The sequence below is a fragment of the Anoplolepis gracilipes genome, chromosome 4 (assembly GCF_047496725.1).
Source record: "Anoplolepis gracilipes chromosome 4, ASM4749672v1, whole genome shotgun sequence".
In the NCBI taxonomy this organism is placed as follows: Eukaryota; Metazoa; Arthropoda; class Insecta; order Hymenoptera; family Formicidae; genus Anoplolepis; species Anoplolepis gracilipes.
Genome location: NC_132973.1, coordinates 5,970,230 through 5,998,068, shown reverse-complemented (window position 1 = coordinate 5,998,068; position 27,839 = coordinate 5,970,230). Strand labels below are relative to the sequence as shown.

The following is a 27,839-nucleotide window of genomic DNA, read 5'->3' as shown; positions in this document are numbered from 1 at the left end:
ACATTGCCTGCCGTTGTCGAGATGGTCGCGAAAACCTTCTCACGTATATGTTGCGCGAGCTATTAAATTGGGGATTTCATCGAAAGCGCTCGTAATCAGTAAGCAAGCGTGGAATCGTAAGATAGACTTACCTGAGCCGAGGGAAAATCAGCTTTTCCATCCATTATCGGGCTCGGTGTCTCGTGAAACCGATTCGAATCGGCGCTCGTTACGCCGCCCCCGGGACGAACGGACACTCGACCCTATTGAAAGGATCTCGAGGGCGTCCTTTCAGACCAGCGATCCTTAATTAATCTGGAAATCGAATCTAGGAGAGGAAGGAGAGAGTCGCAAAGTCGACGTGCCGATAGATCGGATCGAAGGGTGCGGGCGGTGGTGAATCCGTTTGGTGAATCCGAGACGGTTTATGTGACTATCCTCTCTTTTGACCGGTTTTCTTCTAAGATCACTCTCTCGCTAATTTCTCCTTTTATTGTTTATCCCACCTTGACTTAACTTCCCTTCCCTATCTCAAACTTCTCTTATCTCACCGGCCTTTATTACTTACACAAATTATGTATCGGGTTGTGATAGCTCTTTTCTTCTTTGTACAAACGTCAGCAAAGGAAGCAATCGAATTACAAGAGTCTCGGATAACCAAATTATTCTTTAGTATTTATTGACTTGTTCCTTGATACGACAGCGATTGCAACTCCCGTTGAGCATTAATATATAAAACGTTTTAGTTTAATACTTAAATAAAAATTATTATCTTATACACTTTTTTCTATAAATCACAAATTAAATGTATAATTAACTCAATAAAATCATTACGTTGAAGAGGATATTCTGGTTCGCGAAAGATATACCAATTAAATTGATTAAATCATCATTTTATTACTGTAATCGTTTCGATAATAACGATTTGGTTCATGTAAAATTGTAGTGGAACGAAAGCGTCATATTTCTTACTTCACACGTAGAAGAACCTCGCACACGTCACTGAGGAAGATCGGATGTGGGAATATAGTCGAATTAACCACACATTATTTATACTATACGTCGACGTCGAGCCGTATTTAGTACTTATTACGATTGGCGCGTGTACACATTTATATTTATATTTATTAAACTATATTTCTGGTCTGAATGTGAATGATAGATATTTCTCGGAGATGCGATGTATAATTTTTCCCATGAAAAATTGCACTCGCGTTTTCCCGCGCACGTGTTTTTACGAATCCCGATGCATCTCATGTTACTTTCATCGTGTTCTTCATCATCGTTCGCTTTCCCGTCCAGTTAATTATACACGATAATTTGTAATGCTAATCCACAATTATACACTATGTACAACATTGGGCGCCCGCGTTTCGACCTACTTTACGTAGTGTTGTATTACTATCGTCATGTCTCTCCGAGTTATCCGCTATATACGAGATATACGGGGTGTTCTAACACTGTGTATACATGTGATTGAACGTGTACGGAATGCGCGAAGATTCGGGACATCGAAATGTGTATCGACACATTTGGAGTGTCACGCCCTAAAGATTACATACATACATCCGGCGTCATCCGCGATCGTCGATTAACATATAGGGAGAAACCCTATTGACAACGATATACGACATTTTCCGAAATTGCGTGAACAAATAGAGACGTATATTCACTAATTAAACACGAATTTAATAAAGATATTGGCGTCGTCGATTTTCGTGTCGTTGATCAAAAACTAGCGTTCGTATCGATCATTAAACGCGTAGAAATCTGAGACTGTTGCAATGGATTATCGTAGCTACTATCCAGCAAATCAGAAACGTATGAAACATTTCAACATTCGACCTTGAAACTCCTGATTTAGGAGGTTCTTGGGCGAGACGTTGGTTACTGGCGGCAAGAGTCGCGATTTCGATAGTTTGGAAGACCAGACCTTTGGCCACTCCTGGTAGTGTCGATTGACAGGTCACTGTTAGCCTGCCCTCGGAAAAATGATGCCGTTCCAGACGTAACGTTAGACCCAATCGTGTTGTAGAAACCACACTTCCATCTATGCTACTAGCCCGCAAGTCTTTGGTTAAAGCTCTGTTCACCTGTTGAACCAATCAAAGTTTGAATTCAAAAATCTATGTAATTTAAAGTCTATATCTTTAACAACTTTAATGAAATAGCAGACTATAATCTTAAAAGTACAAATATTCATAACATTAAAAGTTAAATAAAAGCTACAAAGACGGATTTAATTTTTGACTTTATATTAATTGCAAAATTCTCTAAAAGAGAAATAGCAAAAGTTTTAAAACACTGTATCTATCAATTTTTTCAAGCTTTCGTGCTTTTATTGCACAAATAGAATATTTTTACTAGCATCGCAATCCGCGATGCGTTTTCGCGAGTTTATTCTCGAGGAATTAATTTGCGGCACGTAGCTTTATATTTGTCGAGAACGTGAATGTGTAACCGGTCGACCAAGCGAAATAAAAACGTCCACGCAAAGTGGCCTGACTTGACAAATTGTCGTTAAATAAACCGAGTAGTATCTTCTCACGAATGACACGCACAGAGCGCAGCATTGAATAATGGAAGTTATGTGGTTCTCTAGTTCGTCATGCTTGCGTAACAGCCACGGAAACGAGCTTTTTGAAGATTAATTACACTTCACGATTAATTATAATTTTTTTTTCCTTATTTCATATCGGCTGTACAGAGATATTCTAAAGTTGTCGAGTAATATTTCAAATGAATTTTTTGCACCAATTTGCAATAGGTATCTTGCTTAATAAAAATATTAAGACATTATTAATTTTTAAGTTATAAATTATATTAAAAACCGAATGATATATTTAAAGAAATAATTTAAAATTGGCAGACTCAATTGGATAATGATTAATGAAAAATTAGTCTTCATTTAATGTAAATTATTCGCGAGAAATGAGCAAAAAATTAAAGATACAATGCCTTTGCATATAATATATAAAATCTCGAAAAAAAGTTGTCAGGTGCTGATCAACTCTTCTTCGAACCCTTCTGCGACCTCTCGAAAGTTTAACTGGTGGAACGCATGCGGCCGCTCATCAACTCACCTCTTTACCGTTCAAGATGAACGTTAAAACTGCCGGGGGGTAACTCAATCCCGACGTGCACTCCGCTTCGAGGATCTCGCCGATCTTGTAAGATGGTCGCATCCCGTCAAGTATCGGGGGTCTCTTGGGCGGTATAGCCACGCTCATGTTCGCCTCTCTGTAGTCTGTTTGGAAATTCGGTCCTTCTGACGATACTTCGCAGCCGTAAGCTCCCGCCAAGTTCATCTCACCTTCGTTATCAATTTAGAGAAAAAAAGATTAGAGATAAGTTAAAAATTTGAAAAAATCTTCTTTTACAAATATATTAAAAATCATATAAGTGACAATAAAACGAAATAGTTTTGAAAAACAGATTCAATTTTAATTCTTCGATATTCTAACTTCGATATTTAAACTTTTTTTCTGATAATTATAAATTAATGATTTCCTATAAAAAAAAGTAATTGAATTTACATAAGAGATTCGTCTTTAACACGAGAGAGACACAGATGTGTGACGTTTTCTAATTAGTAAATTTATGTCGCGCACCTTTATGAGTGTTCGGACCCAGAAGTGTCACTTGCTTGCTGTCACTACGACTAAGGTCGATGTACAAGTCAGTAATATTCTGGACTCGCTTAGGCATCAATCCTCCCGGCATGTATCTGAATATTTCCTGACCGTCTTTAAGCCACGTCACCGAATACAAGTCCTTGCCGCCGAGATCATATTCGCATTTGAGTGACACTTTCTCCGATCTTGGATCAACGATGCTGGGTACATCCAGTCTGAGTATTTTCAGCGTGGCACCTGTGTAACAATAAAAAGCGCAAACAATTTGCTTATTCCATTCATTTAAGGGTGTACTATCGATGTAACTTAGATTTTAGATAAAATTATTTAGCTACAAAACTTAAATAGATATATATGAGTGAATATTAAAAAAAATTATTAATAGAATTTTCAATATACAATAATTAGATTCTTTTTGTGCCCCTTTTTAAGTGTTCGAAATTCTTCTGTAACCATTACAAATTGTGTATCTATTATTATATAAAAAATATACAGATGGAAAAATTTTTTTCTGAAGAAGCTGTCACGATAATAATTAAATAATATAATTTAATATAATTCTAATTATTATAATTATATATAATTATTCATATTAAATAAAATACTGATATAAAATATTTTTCTCTAATTTTTTCTGCTATGATGTGACTGTAGAACAATTAATAATTTTAAAAATCGACACTGAAAATTTAAAAAATTTTATAAAAATACAGTTATTAGTGAAAAATTTCAGTCGTGCAATGAAAATTCCAACAGGAGAAAATAATGATAATGGCTTTGTAATGCTCGACGCGTGTTTTATATCACGCAACCACAGGACGTTCGGGACAAATACGATGCGGTAATTAAAAATATTCGATCGACCGAACGCAGTCGAGTATTCCAAAGAGGGTTAAGTTTGAAATGAGAATCAATAATTATTGTGACAGTTCCTGCAGAAAAAAATTTTTTCATCTGTATTTTTTACACAATATTTTACACTGTATTTGACACACAACTTGTAATGGTTAGGTTAGGAAAATGGTTGCAGAAGAATTTCGAACATTAACTTAAAAAGAGACAGATGAAAAGAATTGCAACTATACTATCTTTCAAAATTAATTTAGAAAATATTTTTATTATACTATTTTCAAATAAATAATAATTGTTTATAGAAGCAGTTTTTCTTGTAATTTTTATTTTTGGCACATTTGCCTTTGTCAAATCTACAATCATTTCAGCAAAATAGTTATTTTGTGTGTTGCATTTTCATTAAATGATAATATATGTAATGACAAGGAGATAAATATACAATCTAAGATTACTTGCGACTTTTTTCATATAACTAGTGCAAGTTAAAAATTAATAACGATTACTTGCAATGATATTCAAAGCATCTATCAAGTTGCTCGCTATATCGTATATAACTGATAGATTTTATCGATATAGATTTAATATATTATTTACTATTTGTGTGTTTCGTATGTTATATATATTTATTATTGTTTCACAATATTTTAGAGTAGACGATAATGGCAATTTTATTATCAATATCATAAAATATAGAAAACTGTTTTATTTTAAACATGAGATTTTGTGAATATGTAGCTTTATTTAAGACAATACAGTATATTGGCAAAATATTGGAGAACAGTTAGAAAAATAAAATCTATTTAATTTTTATATTTTCATATATCTCAACATACACAGAGTTGTAGTTACACCGCAACATAGCGTTTATTGATTTATTTTGACACAAAGCCCAGTTTTACAATGTGTCGATATTTTATGTCATTTTAAATATTGCTACGTATTTTTTTTTTGTTAAACAAACTATGAAATCAACATGTCGAAAATCTTGATAGTATAATGTTTTACATCGTAATAAATGTACGTCTAATTCTCATTCTTTCTCTTTTTTTATTGTTATTTCTTTAATAGTTTTCATTAATATAATGTAAAAGTCTCATTTTTCTATGCGTGTAACTGTTTTTTTCTTTACATCGAAAAAGTTTCCGCCTAGCTAGCAAGTGGTTTTGCGGCAGTTTGACCATTCCCTTCGCTGAACAATAACGAGTCTTTTTAAATAATTTGTCGGCTTTTCAGAGCTTTGTGTTGCAGTAAGCAGTAGTTAAGCGAGAACACAATAGACCTCTTTGACCCTGTCCTGTTAGTCCGCAGGATATGCAGGGTCGGCTAGCTACTCTGGTACGGTTGGTTTCGGAGTGCAAACTCCCAGGACGCGAAACCGCGGTTCTCGCGCGTGCCTCTGATACGAAGTACTCGCTTTGCATTGAATAAAGTGTATGTATTGGGATACGAATGCTTCTGACGTGCTCTACATACTGAAAACATAAATATTGAATAGTGTGTCGAATTCACAAACATGCAAAACTGTGAATTGTAAAAGACAAACAAATATGAACATAATATGATCGAATTTAGTGGCGTGCATAGATCTAAAAATATTATTTATCATATATAGATATGTATAATCTATAGTTTGTTAATTATCATAACATTAGATATATAAATTGAAGCAATCGAAAAATACGTGATCGTTAATTTTAGATTAATTGTTTAATTACAGATATGAGACTTGGAAAAAGAAACAATTGCTAATGCAGCATTAGTTAATGTGGATTTTTAATGGAAACAAGACGAGATACCGTGGTCTGGTTAGCAAGCATGGATTCGCATGTCCCTGAAGGTACGTATCGTGACGCACAATCAAGCAGTCTGTATCTTTTTCTTAGAGTCTTTGTTCCTTGTTTGTGTGAGCATGGTTGGCTCCTCTCGCGAGCCAATTAAACCGGCAATTAGTTTAATAATTAGTGAAATAATTAATATGCCACGCGACAGGCCGGACGGACCGATTCTGAAGACAATAGGCGAGCAAGCCCATTTTAAGGTCGACGTTCCGTCGAGGGCCGTCGACTCGCGTTTCTCTGATTAAAGACTCCCACGCGTATCAGGGAATCCCGAAGGATCAGAGCGACGGGATTCCTTTGAAGTTCGAGGATTGACTTGCCTCGTCGCAGATTCGGATATGACAAGATACAGGGCTTCCTTATTCGTCGTGTTCGCTGATCAAAGTCGATACTTTAAATTTTATTTCGTTCCGTATCCGGAAAGGCTTTATAAAATTTTATCTCTTTTTCTATTTTTCCGATAATAAATTTATCATCACATGTCAATTATTAGAAATAAATTATTTCGAAATTATTTTACCGTTCTCATATAAAATTCTATAATAGATATAAACATAATGTGGTGATTTTACATATTTTCCTCGTTTCGGTTTTTTTCTTAATTACTTTTAGGCAGAAATGAAAAGTATTTTAAAGTGTTTTTTTCGCAAAACCGCATACATATGTATGTGTATATAATATTTTATATTTTTATACTATTTAAATAAATTTCATAAAAATTGATCTTTATATAATACATCACGATTTTCCAAAGATTGCACGGGGAAAAGCTGAAGGCGGTTTTCAGAGAGAAGTGGCGTATTTATTATGAATAATTTATGATTCGAAATACCATTTATATTTCTCGTATGATATTATTTCTCAGTATGCACCTTCTCGCCCGCAGCTGTACGGGCTTACAATTTAAGCTTACGAACGCAACAGATTCCGATGCATAGAACGCGACCAAGTTTTCCTTATTCATTGCACGGTTGATCAAATGCAAAGCCAATACTTCGACTTCCATTCCATTCCGCGCGTTTTACACCACGGGTAAAAACTTTCGTCGATTCATTCCCGGTCCTTCGCAAGTAATGGCGAAAATACGATTCTCGCTGTTATTCTGTCTTTTATATTTCACAATAGTTCATCGATAATGTCTCGTAAACTTTTAAATAATATATTTCTAAAAGCAACAACGCAGAGATAGGACAATAAGAATATATTTCTCGTAATAAATAGAGAGTATATAAAAATACATACATATATATATATATATATATATTATATGTGCAAGTCTAGTAATAAATTGGGGGAATACATATAATATTCTATTAATTGAAATATCATTTTCACATAATATCCACAATAACGTAATCACATATAACGCCGCAATATTTCAAGTGTCGAAAATAAATAGCCTGGCGTAATAACCGGTGCATTAGTCACGGCGGACGCGTTATTGTTCGTGCCTTTGTGCCTTTCGTTTTTCTCCGGTCGCGGGACACCGGCTGCATTTCTGGCTGTCGCGAGCAACAGTTTCCGGGGGCACAGTATATACAAGCTTTCCGATTCGCGCGAGTCGTGCGGTAAACGTGACAAACCGTCGCACCCCGCGTCGGAGCCAGCGGTCGGCCGCGCGTTAATCGCGTTATTTGCCCGCTAATTAAGCGCGCGCGATAAATTCGGGTTCGCGGCGCGTTTATTTGCTCGTTCGCCACACGTCGACGCACGACACGTCGATACGCTTTGCTCGCTTCATTCTTTTTTGCCGTATGTACATATATACACATAGAGAATGACCAACGGTCGCATTTGTACGCGCTCGTTTTCTCGCGCTATCTCTGCATCCCTCTCCATCGGTCTCCTGGAAAAACAGCGCTATTACACGGTCGGGAAAGTTGAGGGAATAAATTTCTGGTTAAACGAACTTATGTGTGCGTCGCGATTTATGAAAACTCTCCGGGGCGCGCCTGGTTTCGCCCCGCGGCGCAGTAAAACACTCAATTTTGGGAAATTTCTTGCGCGATGTTAACAGCAGGTGCATCCGTTGCGAATTAATTCAGGTTCTCTCTCGTTTTGTTCGATTTCGAAACGATTCGTTTTAACGTAAATTATTTATTTATGCGAGAGGTAAAATAGTGGTAGATTTTCCAGCTCATAATTCTAGTCGTTTATTCTTTCACACACACATATAATGAGACAATTGATGTTATTAAATTCTAAGACACATCGTTCTCGGCAATTTAAACCATATTGCTTATATATATATATATATATATATATTCTTAAATTTAGATGAATTAACCACATTATCAGTAACATTAATCGGTACGAGTTAGACGAACCTAAAAAATATTTTATACTAATACAGTATGGGTATACATTGCTTATATAATAGTAATTATATAATTAATATAGAAATGTATTTAAATTGGCAGGATGAAAAATTTGCATAATATGAACATGGAACGTAAAACCACGATACGTATTGTCGTTAATTGCTTGCATTTAATTTCGATTGTTCATTTATTCATGAAAATCGATCGTTTGTTGCATTTTTAATTACTACAATCAGTGACTGCAGGGAAAATAACAGCGATGAAATTTAAAAACAACATAGCGTTTGTAATTACCATGTATTCAATTATTACACTGCAATTAGTAATCCCTTTTCAATTTTGTTTTGTATTCGGATTAAACGTAACATGTTCAACACTTTCAAATGTAACAATTATTATTATTTTTTATAAAATAATGTAAATTATTTTAACAAAAAGAGCGCAACTTTGTCAATTTTTTTTTACGTTTGCTTTTTTACGAATATTTTTAAATGTTATTGCAAATGTGTCGTTCAATATTGTGTAAAAAAAGCATAAAGAGATTAAAATCTATTTACCACGTAATACAGAGATTATATACACGAAGACTAACAATTTCGCATGTAGTCCCGTTTCTGAAGGCATTAAAACAAATCATTCTCACTCGTTGCCCGACGTCTCGTGGGTAGATTTTTCTCGAGAGGAAGAGACGGGAGGGCTACAGGCTTGATTGATACGAATTGCTCGAAAATTCGAGAACGGCTGTGGGAAGACCGAGTGAACCATTTTACGAGATGTGGGCGGGTCGAGGAGTCAAATGGTCAGTCGCGCTAACGCGAGTTTTACAGCGGAGAAGACGTCCGTTGCTTCGTCAAGCGTTGTGCTTAAGTAACTCACACACGCACATTTCATAATGCAAGCGACGTCCCCTTCCGTGTTCACACACGCGTGCAAGGCATTCGAGAGTGCTTCGAACTACAACGCTACTCTCGCAATCAGTTTAGATAGTCTTAAACGTCGGCGCTGAGCTTATCGCTATGCATATTCACTGCACGTGATAAGCATGTATATTAAAGCTTTCGTGCTATGTGCAAAATGAATATCTAAGTGATTATATGAAACATCACGTATTTATACGATGTGTCATGTAATAAACGCATTCATTTTGCCAGATATGTATGTGTGTTGTTACATATTATTTAAGAAAAAAAATTAAATATTTGATAAATTCAGAAAAGAATTTAAATTTTTTATTTTTTAGACACTCTTGTCACTCTTATTGTCACTTTTACAACTGTTATATATTAATCCTTTGTTAGAGAAGAAATATATTTTTAATATACTCTTTCTTCCTCGGTTGACAATCGAGATATAGATATTAAGAACGCGGATGTAGTTAACATTATAATGGATAGTTTTAATTAGTATTATTGTTTATTGCGGTTACCTCACCATCGAGCTCTACAAAGTCAATGCGTATACCTTCCTTCCTGGAACGTAATAATTTCTCTTATAATAATTATCGTGTTGCAAGTACGCTTAAACGCGTAATTCACTCGCTGTCTCGTAGCCGAGCGCACGCACACGCATTCCGTTTCGGATTGCACACGCGCACGTTAGTGGACATTGTAAACGAAACATGTGCAGCCGCAATTGGCTAAATTAGTGACGACATTGTTCAGTTTACTCTCCGTCTGTAATTGCCTCTTTAATCATCACAAAGGAACTTTCTTTACGATATACTCGTTCCATAACTGTCGCCAGCCGTCAGCCAGGAGATGGAGTGTCTTATTGATATACATTAAAAAGCGCTGCAGTTCGAGTGACATTTAAGTATTGTTCAGCATCTTCTTTGTGAATGCCTTATTTGCAGTCTTTGAGTGTGCTTCAAGATACAAAAGTTTGAGAGACGTATTATTTATGTACTTGGCGATTATGATATAATTTGAAAAGAATTATATAAATCTTCAATTCTTTATAATTAAGTTCTTTCTGATTCTGATGTTTATAAAAGACAGAGCAAAAGAAAGAAAGAGAAAGATTTACAAAAAATATTTAATTATTATACACAAATTATTATATATTATTATTATATAATATATATTTTTTATATTTTATATATATATATATATATATATATATATACATATAAAAAATATATAAAATTATTAATAATATAAACATATTATAATGCATGAAATTACTTGTGTTATATTCAAATATATAATCAAATTTGTATTAATATTTATCTCAAATTTCTGTAAAGTGATATTTCATGTTTCAATATTCTATATATATCATGATCGAATGATTATGATCGCCCAAAGGTCTTTGGGCAATATGCCAATTGCCTCGTACATATATGCGCGGAGTTAGTTCGGACCAATGTGAAACTGTTTTCCCGTAAAATGACGAGGAGATCGTGGCGAATAGGTACATTCTCTCTTTCTAAGTACTCGCTAAGTACTCAAACGAGGACCCAGCGTTTACTATATATTGGGCACCGTATAACATCGTTTCGATTAAACTAGCAGAAATCGAACGGAAGCTCGCTCTCTCTCTCTCTCTCTCTCTCTCTCTCTCTCTCTCTCTCTCTCTCTCTCTCTCTCTTTCTACAATGGAAACTAAATGCTTATTCGAAAATGAAGCCGGATATATTTTGCTCATAAACTGTAGAAAAGCAAAACCAAAAAAATACCTCATTAACTAAAAGATTATTTATAATTTATCAGAAACTTTCATAATTGAAAGAGTACAAAACAGAGAGGATATAATGAAAAATTAATAATTGATATTAACATTTTTATTCGTTAATTGCTAGTCGGTCGTTACGCACAAAAAAATAGCATCGAGTAATATTGATATATCGAAAAGAAAAAACTAGAGTACATACGTATACGCGACGAGATATTACTTAGACAGTGCTTGTCGACACGAAAAACCTGAACGAGATTTAATTCGGAACTAACGACATTAGACGCGATAAGCAGAAGAGAGGAAAAAGATATATATATATCTTTTTTCTCTCTTCTGCTTATCGCGTCCAATGTCGTTAGTTTCGAATTATATGTGTGCGTGTGTGTGTGTGTATAGAAAGAGAGAAAGGGAGAGACAAGCGAGAAAAGTAACGGTCCGATAATTGGTTCTCGAAGCCGAGCTATCATCTCCTCTCCTCGTCGCTCTCATTTTCAGCGGAACCACCGGTATTCCGACCACGGGCTATGCATTAATTCGGGAACGATCCCGCGGGAGGAGTAAGGAATGCGCCTTTATGGGAGGGACTCGAGAGCTACTACCACCGCGTCCGTCGTGCGCCCGTTCCTCCAAGTTCGGATAATTGCTTACGAATTTAGCCCGGCAGCGCGCGCGCTGACCCCCACGTACCTACGCTTTCTTGCCCAACCGCTGTCGCCGTGATACTGACAGCGCACGGTGGTCACCCGTACGGTCACTACTCTCCCGTTTCTCGGCCTGCAGCTGCGTCGCTGTCGCCGTCGCCGTCGGTCGACCGGCGGTGCAGGTGCGCGAATCCCCAGTGTCGAGTGTCCCCCGAGGCAGTACGAGGGACGCCGCAGTCGAGGAGAGACCTTTGTCATCCTCCGTGTAAATTAACCATCGGATGCGGAACGGTATTTATGGTGTCTCTTACACACTGCATAACCACATTGCAAAGCATTAGGGAAGATATGATTCGCACATTTGCATTTCACTATCTAATGGCATTGAAATATTTAAATTTTATATAATAAATTTTAATAACGATACAAATTCTTCCTTTTTACCACAATATATCCCGAAGATTTTTATCTTCATTTTTACCGATATTTTTCGATTAATTTAAAGGCGATTCATTTTCTTTCTCGATACATTTTGTTGAAGAAACAATATGCTTTCTTTGTCTCTATTAATAATCGTTAAATTTAATATTCCTCGATGCGATATTTTGAATATAACATTGTAAGTACACTATCGCCCGTTGGAACAATGTCGAATAAAAACTGATACTCGAGCAAACGGCGAATAAACTTGCATAAATGATAACGAGATACGGTGAATTCGGAAAAAGAGCGCAAACTCTGATGTTTTTCCTGTTTCGTCTATACGCGAACGCAGTACAATGATCTCCGCTATTCTCGCAAATTTGTCCTCTGCAGCTGTGGCAACACGATGCAGATGCAAGAAACGCAATACGGCATTATATACCGGCATTGTTGTCCTACTACCACGCAAAGTAAGCAGCTACGGGAACAGAGGTAAAGCAAATTTACGGTAATGAAACCGTAGCAAAGTAAGTTGTAGCAAAAGGATACGTAATTAAATCTGTCTAATTAATCTTTCGGTCGCGTGGTCCCACACGACTTCGTGCTGTACTCTGTGCGCTATCTTTCTTTAAAGACATTTCAAATGATGGCTATCTCGCTCGCGTTTGTTCCGCGTATTTGATTAAGATTCGCGAGCAAGTACTTCTGCGTTCAATTTGTAACCAGAGTGAGGTAACCTTTACAACTATTTATAACATTGTATGTGATTGTCTTATAATTAAGCAATTTATCAGAGTACTTTCTAACTTCTAATTTTACAAGAGTATTTTTGTTACAGTAATAATAATATTAAATCGCGAATATCGAATATAAATAATATATTTTGAGAATAAACTCGCGAAGATGTAAACTTGTAGGAAGATGTAGACAATGTAGAATGAAGCAAAAAGGAATTAAGATGAATCTTACCAGCGAATTCAGTTGCTGCACTGATGCATATTAAAGGTAATTGTACACAAATAAATTACAATAATAAATATGTACAATATAAACAGTAATAATAAGTAATCAAATTTATGTTTACAATATAAGTAATGAAAATTTTAAGATAATGATAATATGAATTATTATTATCACTATTCATATTGAATATAATAATATTTAGTTCTTAATATTAATTTTTCTTACATTTTTAATTACTCATGTCAATATAAATTTATGTGAAATAACCTTTACGTACACCAGTGCGCACTAATAAAACCCAAGAGAATTTGTTATTAGTTTGTAACAGTTTTGAACAGAGATTCAAAGATTTCTCCAAAACGAGATTTTTTTTTTATATTTAATCACAATTGTTTTAAAATTACCATTACTCTTCGAAATGTATACTTTTCTGATCGTGAAGGGGTGCTCAATAGCAGCGCATCAGACTGCGGAATGACAATGTGGGCGAAGGATAGTAATCACGACAATAGAGGAATAACCGTATCCGCTGTTGCCTAGTTTCATATAACGAGATTGCCGATGATAGCAATCGCGGTTGCGGCGAAAGAGATATATATATATATATATACGGCGAGGAGGGGGCCTTTGAGTCCCCTAATTAATGCTGTGCGCGTTCGCGAAGCTCCGGAATTGGACGAAGCTTGATGCTTTCGAAATATGGCTATTCGTGTATATGTCAAACTTTAGGCGCTCAGAATGGAACTGTCGTCGTTCGTTCGTTTGTTACGTAAACTTTCGCGCAATTTGTTTATTGTCGTAATGATGTTGAGCACACCAATCTACATAGTTGATAAGAAACTGTCACGTGAATAAATCGCATGTGTTGGTTATACTTAGACTTTCTACTGTACTTTATTTTAAGATGCATTTTAAGCAGTTACACAGCAGTTACTTTACGCTTCTCACAATATTTTTCGTGTTAAAATATTCAAATCATGCTTTTACTAAGGAGCTATCGCAGGAAATGAAGCTTCTGGAGCTAGTTTTGGTATCTAAAAAAACTAATTTGTATAAATTTGAATCTTAATTAATTGTATTGAATTTTAATTTTAGTTTTATTTTTAATTATTTCTTTTCCTGAAACTCTAAATATTTCGGAAAATGTGGTACAAAGGCGTGAATGAGCCAAACACGTATAATTTAAATTATAATAAAATTATTTAATCCAAAGTCAGAAAAAAACTACAATAAAATTAAAATGTCGAATCGCAATATAAACGTGAATCTAATCGTAGCGGAAGTAACTAAGACGTATAAACAAAATTGAGCGTAACTGATAAACTCGAGTACAATAAAATAAAAATCATAAAATACATAATACACCAAATGAAAAATAAAAAGATAATAAAAATATATGTCGTGGCGAACGTTTCTAAATATTTCTGCAATAATTTTAAATATATTATTTTTTTAATTTCTCTCTCTTTCTCTCTACCAAAAAAAAAAAAAAAAAAAATTATTTTCTGTACGGTTAAAGATTAAACATCTATTTTTGGAATCGACAATGATATTTTTAAGAATGATTTTGCGTTATCTTTTTAATTTCGCGCAACACGAGCACTCACCGCGCTTATCTCATTTTCGCGTCAGCCCATGATTTTTAATTGCGCCTTCCATCATGTCCTTTTGTCCCCAATCCAGACTTTTTTTTTCTCTTTCGTGGCGACGGTACTCGACATCGGCAAGATAATAAAGTCTCATCGGGACGACGGAGTATATACAATTAGTGCGCTCGTGACATGATCATTCTCTATGAATTCCAGCGAACCCGCACCGAGAGCTCGCCGACCATAACCACTCAAATTCGCAACGAGAGAGAAAACTTCGCTGCGATTGTACCATCGTTTCGTGTGGTCGGCGTGGAGATTTCATCGCGATGTAATATTAGCTTTCTCTCTCGTTCCCTTTCTCTCTCGCGGATTTTTTTACTATGAGTTCTCGCGCACAGTCGCGAGAATGTTCCTATACTTTTCCAGTTTTTCTCTTTTAATTCCTCGCATGTCGCGTTCTGTATATTCTGTCTAATTGCGTGGGACGCAACCTGCGTTGGCCGCAAAGCGTCATGCGTGCGAGAGTTACCTCGAGATTTGATTCTGCTCTCTTTATTATAATGGATAATAAGCGAGGTAAGCGGGAGGGGGGGGGAGGGGGACTTTAACCCCGTCGTTACGTGCCGGGTCGCAATTATAATGTTATTGCGGCGGAAGCACGACTCGCCGGGCCCCTTCTTAGCTGGCTAATCTCCCCCTGTTTTTTCCTTCGCCGTCTCTTTTATAGAAGCAACGTGTCCCGACGACGACGATGACGACGATGACCGGTTCATTAATTCAATATTCGATAGTAGCGAGAGAGAGAGAGAGAGAGAGAGAGAGAGAGAGAGAGAGAGAGAGAGCTTTTGGCTGTCGAATACCGAGAGCTATTTGATACGGACGCTGTTTTCGTCGCGACGGTTTCGAAAAGCATCGTTAACGGGCGATCTAGGTCAACTGCTTCTTGCTCCGTATGCCATACACACGTGCGCGTGTACTAGAAGCAATGCGTAGAAATCCGTAAACGCGTATTTCTCGCGAAAGAGCGTTTGAGCGAAAGCTCTCGGCCGTCGACCGCAACGCGTACTCAAAACGTAATGCATAGGCGAGCTCACGGGCATAGTGTGTGTCGGGCGTGTGTGTGCGTTTGCGCGCCCATGGGCGAGCTGTAATTCGATTATTAATTTAATAATCAATCATCGACCAGGTACCAATCGAATTAGTGACGCCCTGTTAAATTACGCGGACCGCTTGGGCGCTCTACAAAACGGTGGAAAACGCGTTTTTTATTTCTCCTATAGTATTAGATACAGCACGTTGCACGTGTGATGTTTACGGATACGAAAATTAAATATTTTGTTTTTAAAAGAGCTAGAGTGCATGATGTGCGTTGGATTTGAGGGGATCTGTGGCCCAAAAAATTGCAGAATTGGAAAACTGATAGCACAGAGATGTTTTGAATCAGACATTTGTGAAGATAAATGTGTTTTCGGCATTCAAGAGTCTAAACAATTCAAAGTTCTATGATACCAAATAAAATGTATTGAATATTTGTCTGTGATGATGAATTAGAATATCTATTGTTATTCATAATTAATGAAAGTAAAACAATAATAATAACTATTATGTACTTAAACTATTTATTTATTTCAACTTATTTTAAAAATTCTTATTTTTTTATTTTACATACATATATAGAAAAAATATCTTATATAAATATAGAATATCATATTTTTATCTCCAAAACGCAAAATGCGTTTATTAAATTTTATCCGAACAATAAGATGTAAGGGTAGATGAAAATACGATAATAGAAGTGTGACAGGAATATCGTATCTTCAACTTTGCCAATCTGAGTACGTCGCAAAACATTCACGTGACACGGCTGTTTCCCCTTGTGGATTATCGCTCGCACGCGAATGTGCCAAAATGCAATGGCCATGTATACAGCCAGTATATGCATGCCTGATCGGACGGAGGAGGCTTTTAAGCGAATGCGAGATCGACAGCCGAAAGTGGTGCTCCAGCCGGGCCCGCATCGTGACTCTCGTTTTCCCATTGTTTCTGCGAACGACGTCGAGCACGCAGCCGAATAATAAATGCGATCTTCCCTTACTCTCACTCTCGCTCTCGCTCTTTCTCTCTCCACTCATAGAGATCCAGTTCGGCCGTGGACAATGGCGATCGAATGTACGAACCAAAACGGAATTCCTCCATTACCTCTCTCCACCCTTGTCAATTACGCGTCGCGCCGCTGCCGCAGAGATAGAAAGAAAGAGAGAGGAAGAGGGAGAAAGAGAGAGAGAGAAAACTTGTCGTCTCCTCCGTCGCGATTCTTTTTCCTCGCTTATTGTTTTGTCTCGATTATGCTTCAGAAAGCCACTCGATTAACGTCACACGGGCGTACACGCGATTATGACACGAACGCCCAGATCTTCATTAACGCGTCGGCAGCCTCTACATCGTGGATCGTGTTTCGAGTGCTTCTGTGCTGTTGTGCCTAGGCAATAATACAGCGTCGCTTTCAGGAAGAGACCACTCGTTGAAATCTTGTGGAAATGCGATGGATCCTAATGCTCCCTTTATTTTAGGATAAAAATATTTTTGGAGATGGTGACACATTACTTTCCGACCTGATTAGCATGTATAATTAATATATAAAATATTATCAGGTTTTTATATATTTAATTTTTGTCTTTATTATTATTTATTATTCTGTTTTTGGAATTAATTATTCCTCTATTGTGATACTGGATTAAAAAATATTTCACGTCAGTTTCTAAATATGTGCTTCAGTTTGCTTCATCTCGAAGCGTTTTATTCGGTTCAGGATTGATACGCGACAGAACATGAAGTTCAAGAGTTCCCGAGCGACGTAACACAAGTGCACTCGTCTCGATTACTGCAATTGCTGCGATTCACGAAACGTAATTAAGTAGGATGGACGCGCAGAATGATCGATAGACGGCTCGCAATGCAACCGATTACAGCAATTAACGGAGACAATTTACGGAGACAAATATGAAATTAATACTTATGCTTGTCTCTGTCATAAAACGGTCTCACGGTGCGTCATTAACCGCACGCAATGTACGAGAGTATAAATCAGTATATCTACATATATGTGTGTATGTATATGTACATTTGTGTATAATACTGACCAATAATTTCGGTATCGACTTGCACAGGTATTACGGCTGTAATTATTAATGGTGGCCATTGTGTCGAGAAATCAAGTATTCCAACGTCCGCGACGTTGATGTCCTAAATTTTAGATCGGTTGCATATTACGAAATATGTAGACATAGAGAGACAATGCAGAAAAGCATGCGACAGAGAGAACGCGTTATTGTATGATACAATATTGAATTGAATTGCTCTACATTGTCAGTTAAAGTTGTCAATTAAAACTGTCAGATCTCTAGTTTTCATAAGGAGTTTTTTCTTTGGGCAAAAGAAAAAATCTCGGCCGTTTGAGAGCTATTTAAATTTGTTTGATTACATATAAGGTGTATCATGATTACTAAATATTGTTTATATAGATGGATTCTCTGGCCAATTTGGAGACGATTTTCCCTCGCAAAATGTCGAAAGAGGTCATCATTTTTTAAAAACTTTTAATTTTTGCCAATATATATCTTTATAACTAAGCCTTAAATTAAAATTTTATTAAAACAATGCATCTGAAATTAACTGAAGAATGTAATTATGCTAATCTTTTACTTCCACAAAGTATTAGTTTAGTTTGCGAAAAACCTTTCTTTCTCAATCGTTTATACCTTGAAAATTATTGATGCCTCAACATTTTCGTTGAGAAAAATTGGTCAGAGAGTCCGCCTACATAAAGGATTTTTAGTAATTACGATACATCCTGTATATACGTTATGATTTAATGTTCCTGATTATAATATTTATTTTACAGCTAATCACGCGTATATGTGTTTGATATATTATACAATATTATATATGCAACTCTTTTTACAAAAATTTCCGGATGATCTTTATCAATCTGACAACTTTGATCGCGATGTTTATTTCGTAACAGACGAAGCAACGATATCGTTTGAAAACTGCTTTTAAAATGACATCTTGTGTATAAACAACGTCTATATTATTCTTTTCCTCTTTCCCTATCTTTCGGAAATTATGGCATATGGTATTCGTTATAATACATCATTGGTTCGTAGGTAAGGCAAATAGTAAGACGCTTAATGATGTATGAACACACATTATGTATCCTTCAAGGTAATGCGGGTGTGATTTTATATAAGACTGCTCTAACGACAGTTGGAGTGCTGGGGTTGAAGGCACGTTGCGCGAGAACTGATCATCCCGTCATGGCAGATCTTAAACTGTCACCTCGATGTGCAACCGCGGATATTAAGTAGAAAACCGCTTTAAACTCACTCAGTGACTCTCTCGAATTAATCGTCGGTGCAAGATCAAGAGATGCACTCTCATTCCTTTCCATTCTTCCATCTCGTTAATTTCAAAAAGATATACAGGGTGTCCGGTAATTACCGCCCTACCTCTCTAAGGCAGGTAGAGCAGGTCAAACTAATATATATATTATTAATAGATAATATTAATTTTTTATATAATGTAAATATAAGAGAAATTTAAACTTATATTATTAAATTATTATTTAATTATTACTGCACTAAATTAACATTTGTAAATTACATTCTTCGAGAAACGAGCGTAACATGTAGGTATGCTGATGTTGGGCTGTTTATGTCTGTAATTTATATTTCTGACACAACTTGTTGCCTGCGTACTCTAGGGAAAAATAATTTTGAAATATTTATATATTTTTTAATGCCATTTTTTCGTAAAGTACTGGCATTGTTTTGGTTAGTATTATTTTTGTAAATGTTATGTTTGAAGAGAGAACAATTATTTTAGCTAGACTATTTTTTAAAATCTTTTTTAAATTAAACATTAGATTTACTTTTCGCTACCAGGGAATTATTTTAGATGCAAACATCGTTTTGCTGGATTGAACGAGGTAAGGTTCTTGGAAAGGTACCTCTTGATGCCGCGATATCCGGAGAAGCCATCTGTCTTATTGCCGATGCGCGCCATTCGTCCCTCTTTATTCCTCGCGTGTTTACGTATGAAAATGATGCACTTCGTAGCGGACGAGCTCGGCGTATTCTGCTTCTCAAACGCATTCGACTGCATGAGGACATGAGGGTCCGACTCGCAGGAGTGACCCGCATTATGCACGCCCTTCCCTCCCTTACTACTCGCTGTTATTATCCTTTCCCATTCGAAAGACTATCTTGAAATCAATTAATTTCTTATACCTAGAAGCTGCCATCAAAAAGATTGTATTTGGGAAATATAATATTAAAATATAGGTAAAGTGAGAAAATATGATGCAGTATACAATTTTTTTAAATAATTATCTTTCACAAAATGTTTCGAGAGAGACTTGATACTGTTCATCTTCAGTTGTACAATGTTTTTTTATTCATTATTATTACATAATATATATTACATAATATATTACTGTATATCGAATTATCGTACAACGTTATCTTAGACAAGGCTTGATAACGTTGATCTTTAGAAAAAACAAGTAAAAAGCAATACAAAGCTGACTAAAATAATATATGTGTAGATATAAATTACAGACATAAACAGCCCAACATCAGCATACCTACATGTTACGCTCGTTTCTCGAAGAATGTAATTTACAAATGTTAATTCAGTATAGTAATAATTAAATAATAATTTAATAATATAAGTTTAAATTTCTCTTATATTTATATTATATAAAAAATTAATATTATCTATTAATAATATATATATATATATATATATATATATATATATATATATATATATATATATATATATTAGTTTGACCTGTTCTATCTGCCTTAGAGAGGTAGGGCGGTAATTTACAAAAAAATAGATGCTCTTTTAAAATATTAAATTTTTTAATTTCAGCTTTTTTCTCTTGAGCTAGAAGCTGTACATTATAAAACAAGCCATTTCACGAATTTTGTCATTTTTTAATTATAATGCTTTTTAATTTTAATAAAATTTTGGCAATCTATTTAGGCACCTGTATATTCTGTTATATTTCCATCTATAATTAATTATTATTACAATTAATTATTATTTAATTTATGATTGTGGTGTTAATGTGGGTAGCAGTTTTGATGTTTATTCGTGTATGTAAATATTGTGTATATTTATATATACAATATGGTATCGTGTATATAAATGTATTTAACTCTATATACGAAAGCATGTTATACGCACTAGGCTATATTGTGTGAAACGTGAGCAATCATAGGTGAGCTGAAGCAAATCACCCTCTCCCTTTCTGTCTTTCAGGTGTATGTAATACTTGCGCACTTACGTGCATGCGCAGTGTACGGAATGTTATTAAGCATGATAATAATTCGAATGGAATACGGCAACCCCTCGTAGCGACTGATCGCAGTGTGGTGATAAGAGAATTAATTCTGTAATAATGCTAGCTTTGCTAGGGTGATCTTATTCGCGTTACGCAGGCACACAGCAGTTACAGGCAATTTCTTCTTATCTGTTCACAGAAAGTTGCAAAAAATCGTTGTACCTTGACTTTGGCTGAATCTAATTTATTATTTTTTTCTACAATTTCAATAAATGGCTTTGATCTAATTCTTCTTATATTAAACCGTAAAGAAATATGTGATTAGAATTCATTTTTCAAAAAATATTCTTGTAGCAAATTATATTGTCTTGTAGCAAAATATTTAGCATTAATCAGAAAGATTTTAACAAATTAAACTGCATAAATGTAAATAAATAACAGAAGCTTATTACCTGAATTTTATATATATTTTAATTCGATGAAAGTTTAATTCATGATTTTATTATTATTGTCTATGTATAATGTTATAAATATCTTTTATAATACATAATTTTTTCACAAATTAAAAATATATATAATGTAAAACATTACTATTTTATCATTATTATTTATAATACTTTATCTACAGTTTTCTCTCTCTCTCTCTCTCTCTCTCTCTCCTTCTCTCGTATGTGGATGTGTATGAAAAAGATTACATTTATTTTTTAATAGGATGGAACAACTTTTGCCATTGAACGGTTTTTTGATAATATTTACACTACTACATTCATTTGTATTTTAATTCGCATAAGTTCGAATTTCGCGCACTATTATCGCTAAAAAGTGCAATCAGATGAGACTATTGGTCGACCTCTCATAAAAATGCTGCGAGATAGTAACATAATCTATATTGAAAATGTTATTAAATGAGGTTACAGCTTCGATTGAGAAATTGATATTGATGACATTATATTTTAAGTTCTGCACTAAATTTAGAAATAATAAGCTGACGTTTTCAGAGGTTGTTTATGTGAGATTACGTAACGCACTCTTATAATCTTACATACATGTGGATATTTTACAATTAATTGATTATCTTTATAGAAAAAAAATACAATATTCAACAGAGAATAAAATGTAGTTACAGTTAACATTATGTGTGATTTTACATAACTGCTTCATTTATGTTTGTTACATATTATCTGCAAACGTCAGTATTACAACTTATTAATTTGTTTAATCAGATAAGTTTTAATCGACATATTAGTAATTTAGTTATGCAATTTTTATTTTTATCTGTGTAAATTTTATATTACATATGTATATATATATATATATATATATATATATATATATATATATATATAATATACATATGTAATATAAAATTTACACAGATATAATATACATATGTAATATAAAATTTACACAGATAAAAATAAAAATTATATAACTAATTTATATATATATGAGAATGAAAAAAAATTGTGGATAAAATTGGTATAATATTGAAAATTGATTTATTTAAAATATTATCTTGGTAATATAAAATAGGCAATTTTGACACATTTATTAATTTTTAATTTATTATTTTTCAATTTTTGTATTTATTAAGTTTTTATATTATTGAACATTTTTTATATATCGCACATAATCTGTATCATTTCAGAGAGGTAAATGAAGACACAAAATATCCTGATATTTATTTAGTATTTCGGAGGCTTCTGTTAAAGGAATTTAATTGTTCCATCGACGATGAGAGTGATTTCATGAATCGAATGACGAGTCAATGAATGGTAAGATTTTAATGAAAAACCTGGCCTAAAATCCGTCCTTTTCTTCGACAAACACCAATGTTCTGAGATTACACGTTTGAACGTGATATTCTAATGGCTGACAGGCAGCCGGTCTTTCTCGTGCACTTAGTCGAATGGGTTAAAACTGCGGTTATTTGCGGTGCACTCCAATCGAATTGCCTACCGTTTGCATAATCTCTTTCGTTGCTCGCTGCGTTGCATCCGTATCCGCACACCTTTCTTTCGCTGATTCTCTATTCCTGCTTAGGCGTCTCTTTCTTCGCTTCTCTGCGATCGCTTTCGTTTTTCCAAGCACATTCTCCATACGTAAAAAGCGACTGAATTTCTTTGTTCGTTCTGGCGGAAAATTTAGAATCTACGATCACGTTTGATTTATATTCGTCGATCGAGCGAATATCATGACGACGAATCGTCCACTTTCGTGCATTTTGAAAAGCTCGATCGAACCGTGGTAAACACAAAACGAATGATCGTCGCGAACGAATCGTCTCAATTATTATATGATTTTTTATCCAGATTGAATTTCCGCAGATTGGACTGCATTCATGTGAACTTGACGTCGGTGACATCACAAGTATTACGTATCGCGTTGGCGTTTTCTTATAAGAAAACAAATGACGTACTATGATCGCCTTGAGTTTTGCACGTAGCCGATTTGAATAAATTTCCACACAGTCGTAAAAATTGCCAGGTTTGTTCCTGACGTACTGAAATTGCAAGATTGTTTCCACAGCGTGAAATAAAAATATTTGTTTCGAGAAATTTATAGGTCTTCAGTTGGATATATTTTTCATGGAGAGAAATTCTATTCCGTGTAAAATAATCTGTATAAAATGTTTCCCTCTATAATATAAAATTATTTGATAAAAGAGAAAGATTAAATTATAATTGACAATTAAATGTCATATATAAAACTGTTAGTTAAACTGTAGTTGCATGCTTTTGTGCGAAATTTGATGCTCACAAATTTAACAAAATTCTACAATTCAACGTAAAATCATTTTGTGTTACGAGTTATAAATAGAATTTCACGCACACAAAGCGATAACCGTTAATAGCTATAGTAATTGTCCACTCTGCGTGTTATTAATACAACTTAATTACTAGCAAGCAATCTGTGGTATATATTCTCAACAATTCCAATCGGATGGGACGTGTAATAGTCCTGAATTCACAGAGTACTATGAAAGCCCGCTTTGCGCGCGAATTGCATCGGTTACGCTAAGTTTGTCGCGTTACGTAGGTCGACACGAAGTTCTTGTTAAATTACTCCCACTTGTGCGATCTCGAAATATGTATATACATATGTATATAAATATGTATATAAAATATTATACATATATATATATATATATACATATACACAATAATATATATATATATATATATATATATATATATATATATAATATTGTATATCCTTCAAAGTGAAAATTCCCGCCGGGGGTTTGCTTTAAACATCGCTGAATATTTATGATCTCAATCTCTTTTCAGCCTACGATAAAACGAGGTTTACTTCCGTAATAGCGATGGGATGTGCGTGGCGTATCCGCAATGACTTTAATAACTAGTTAGCGGATTAATTACGTCACTTTGTCAACGTTAATTTACCTATTAAGTACTTATCGGTAGAATGACATATCACGGGTGAGGGACACAATTATTCATTATGTTAATTGCGCGCAGTGCTGTTGTAGATAAATCTTTCTCGGTTTTTCCCGATCGCTGTGACGTTTCAACATTTATCATTATTTTCGCGATGTAAAAAAACCAATCTATTTCGCGGCTATTCGAAAAATCATATCGGAATCTCGATGTAATTTAAAAGTGAAATCTCAGCATCATGTGTAAAAAAAAATTTAGATTTATATTCCACAAAAAAGTTCAGAAAATCTAAAAAGATTAAAGCTTCATACTGTGCGGTCAAAGAGCAACATATAAGTTGTGAATGTTAAAGTAGTAAGAAAAAATAAATTTATGCAACGAATGAGGGTAGTGAAGGGAAAGGTGGCGATGGAAAATCGCTCTTCCGCTGAGATTAAAGTTGTCTTACCTGTCGTCAGAGAAGAGCAGAATAGCACCGACAGTAGTACGAACTGCATTTTAGTCAGACACTTGCCGCACCTGGAGCACGATTCGTCGAGCGAAGTGGCGCTCCAATTCTTCGTCTGCACCCTGGAGTACTTCATCGTTCACTTGACATTTGCGTGCGAGGGGAGAGAGAGGAGGATAATGGTGGCCGTTCGTATCGTGAAAAAAAAAGACAGTTAGAATCTGCACCTTAAAATTTTCACCGACGGAAATTTTCACTTTAATCACGTCCACAATGTTCTTTGATTTCCGCATTCAAAGTACGATAATGCCACGTGTTTGTTTTTTTCGAAAAAATCTTCAGTCACTGATTCTTTAATGCATTGGAAAAAGACGAACGTCCGAATTCGAATGCTGATGAATCGATCGAACTAATGAAATTTGTTCGCGTTCATCGTTTTATTGTCGCGCGACGTTTCTCCTGCGTTTGCGAATTTTCGCAGAAATATTCTTTGTAGTTATGTGCTTTTTAAAATGATTCAGAATACCTATCGCGCCGTTTAGCATGAAAAAAATTCTACTTTGCGCTCTTGGATTTAACGGAACGCGAGGAATTTTTCGCTGTTCTTGCAAGGATTTATTTTTTCACGATCTTAATCTTTTTAACTTTACTTCTTGGGAAAATCGTACATATCAGTTGACGGCGATATTAGATAGAAAATAGTTGTTATATTACTTGAGAGTTTCATCAAAATTAAATTATCACGCTAGACTTCTTGTCTGACTTGTTCTTGCGATTTATTTGATCAAGGAAGCAACTCTCTCGAAGAATTTCTCACCAAGGGAATGTTTTTCGACTGCGCCACGTGTTTTTCGAAACAAACCACAGCAATAACCGCACTCAGCTTTCGTATATCCGCGCAAAAGCAATTTCGCTATTACTCCAGCTTACTTCGGTCATTTCGCAGGGGTCTTCTCGAGCTTAACGATCCTCCCTTTTATCGTTAGTTGTTGGATGGCGAGCGCTGCTTCCTCCATAAACGTTGTCCTCCGCAACTTGCTTTGGGCTCTCCCTCGGGCGCGTTCGCGAACTTTTTACGCGAAGACTCGGCGCGTCTTCTTTGTCTCCTTTTTTTTTTTTTTTTTTTGCGTGTGACGTTACCCAGGTGTGCGTCACACTACGGAGCACACGTATATATTCTTGTCAAAGGGATCATCCCCTCACGACACTCGTCGTTCCTCTTCATATGTTCCATCTTCGTGATGAGCGGATTAACGCTATTCTCTCCGTCTTCTTCGATGTGTGCATTAATTAACGCGGAATAATTACTCGTCGAAGCACGAGGAAACGTCTATGCGTCTCGAGAAGTCAGGCTTCGCATCGAGTTGATTTCATTTCCTTTTCCAAAGTCGAACGAGCGCGCTCGAGATGAAAACAAACGAAATGTTTTCTCTCACTGATGGTTTTTCATCGCTGATTAACCGTCTCCTTCGTCAACCGCAGCTCGTTAGTTATATCAAAGCGAAAGTCTTCGCGCGAAGATGCAGCATAAAACTTCTCGCAAATTTCATCCAGCTTCCGCAATCATTCGTTGATGTGCGTCTGAATTCTTTTTTATTTTTCTTGTTATATATATATATATATATAGGTTTTCCTGTTATATGTATATACATATATGGTGAGAGAAATAACAATGGATGGTCGGAGATCAATGATTATAAATTTTCGTTCGTTAATTTTGCGGTTTAATGAATTTTTCGTGATTTTTTTCCACAGATCAAAATTTCTTCTGACATTTACAAATTTTTGCAGAAATTCGTGAATGAAGCGTCTCGACGCGAATTTGGACGCGATGCAACACCATCCACGTGACACTTTCGCGTCTAGTCACGTGTCGCGATTGCGATTGTTCATCTCTACCTTCCTTCGTTGCGATATATTTCTTTCGCAAACGCTACTCTTCACATTTGATTATCGTTTTAATTCTTATAATGAGCACATATGTATATCGAGTTCGTCAACCGTCACTTATATATCCTTTCACCGGTAGATTCTCATGCGTATCCTCACGAACACACTATCACTCTCAAACGTACACGCTTCACCGATTTCGATAATGACTTCTTGAATGAAATCTTTTAGCTTAAGGAATATAAACCTTGCAAAACTATGTTTTAAACTTACATTTCACATTCTGTTTGCGCACTTTGTTTATATCAATCTCTTTTTTTTAAGGCAATTTTTTTTATTTATAAAAGAAGTTTTATCAAAAAATGATATGTCGCACAATATTCCGATTATATTTCTTTCTTCTCCGCACTAGGAATTTAAGAAGACGAAATTAGTTTTTATAAACATACATGATGCCGCGGATTCGCATGCGGGTAAGTTTCGGCATTATTACAAGTATTCCCGAGAACCTTTACCATCGGCAGTTCGTAGTTGACAGAAACCCTTGGCGGGAGCGATACGACGAATAAGGTGCCACTCCCACCCGCGCATGCTCTACCACCACTCTTCGAATCGTGATCCCCCTTCTACTGCTTATTTTCTCCTTTCCTACTCGCGTCGTGCTTTCCCCCCTTCCTACTTTCGCGTGATCCCCCTATTTACTGCGTTTTCAAATCATTTTCCTCCTCTCTCTCTCTCTCTCTCTCTCTCTCTCTCTCTCTCTCTCTCTCTCTCTCTCTCTCTGTCTCGGTCTCTGTTTATTTCTTTCTTTCTTCTTCTCTTCTAAAT

At 35.4% G+C, this 27,839-nt stretch overlaps 1 protein-coding gene across 1 annotated transcript; it reads right to left on the bottom strand.

Annotated features, from left to right (window-relative positions):
• Positions 1-27,547, bottom strand: LOC140665466 (uncharacterized). The gene is made up of 4 exons (XM_072891622.1): positions 25,122-27,547; positions 3,591-3,851; positions 3,063-3,292; positions 1-2,072 (listed from the first exon to the last, which is right to left on the bottom strand). Exons 1-4 carry the CDS (start codon positions 25,255-25,257, stop codon positions 1,734-1,736), a joined length of 966 nt encoding a protein of 321 aa, XP_072747723.1. The 5' UTR covers positions 25,258-27,547; the 3' UTR covers positions 1-1,733.
• Positions 27,548-27,839: the final 292 nt, after the last annotated feature.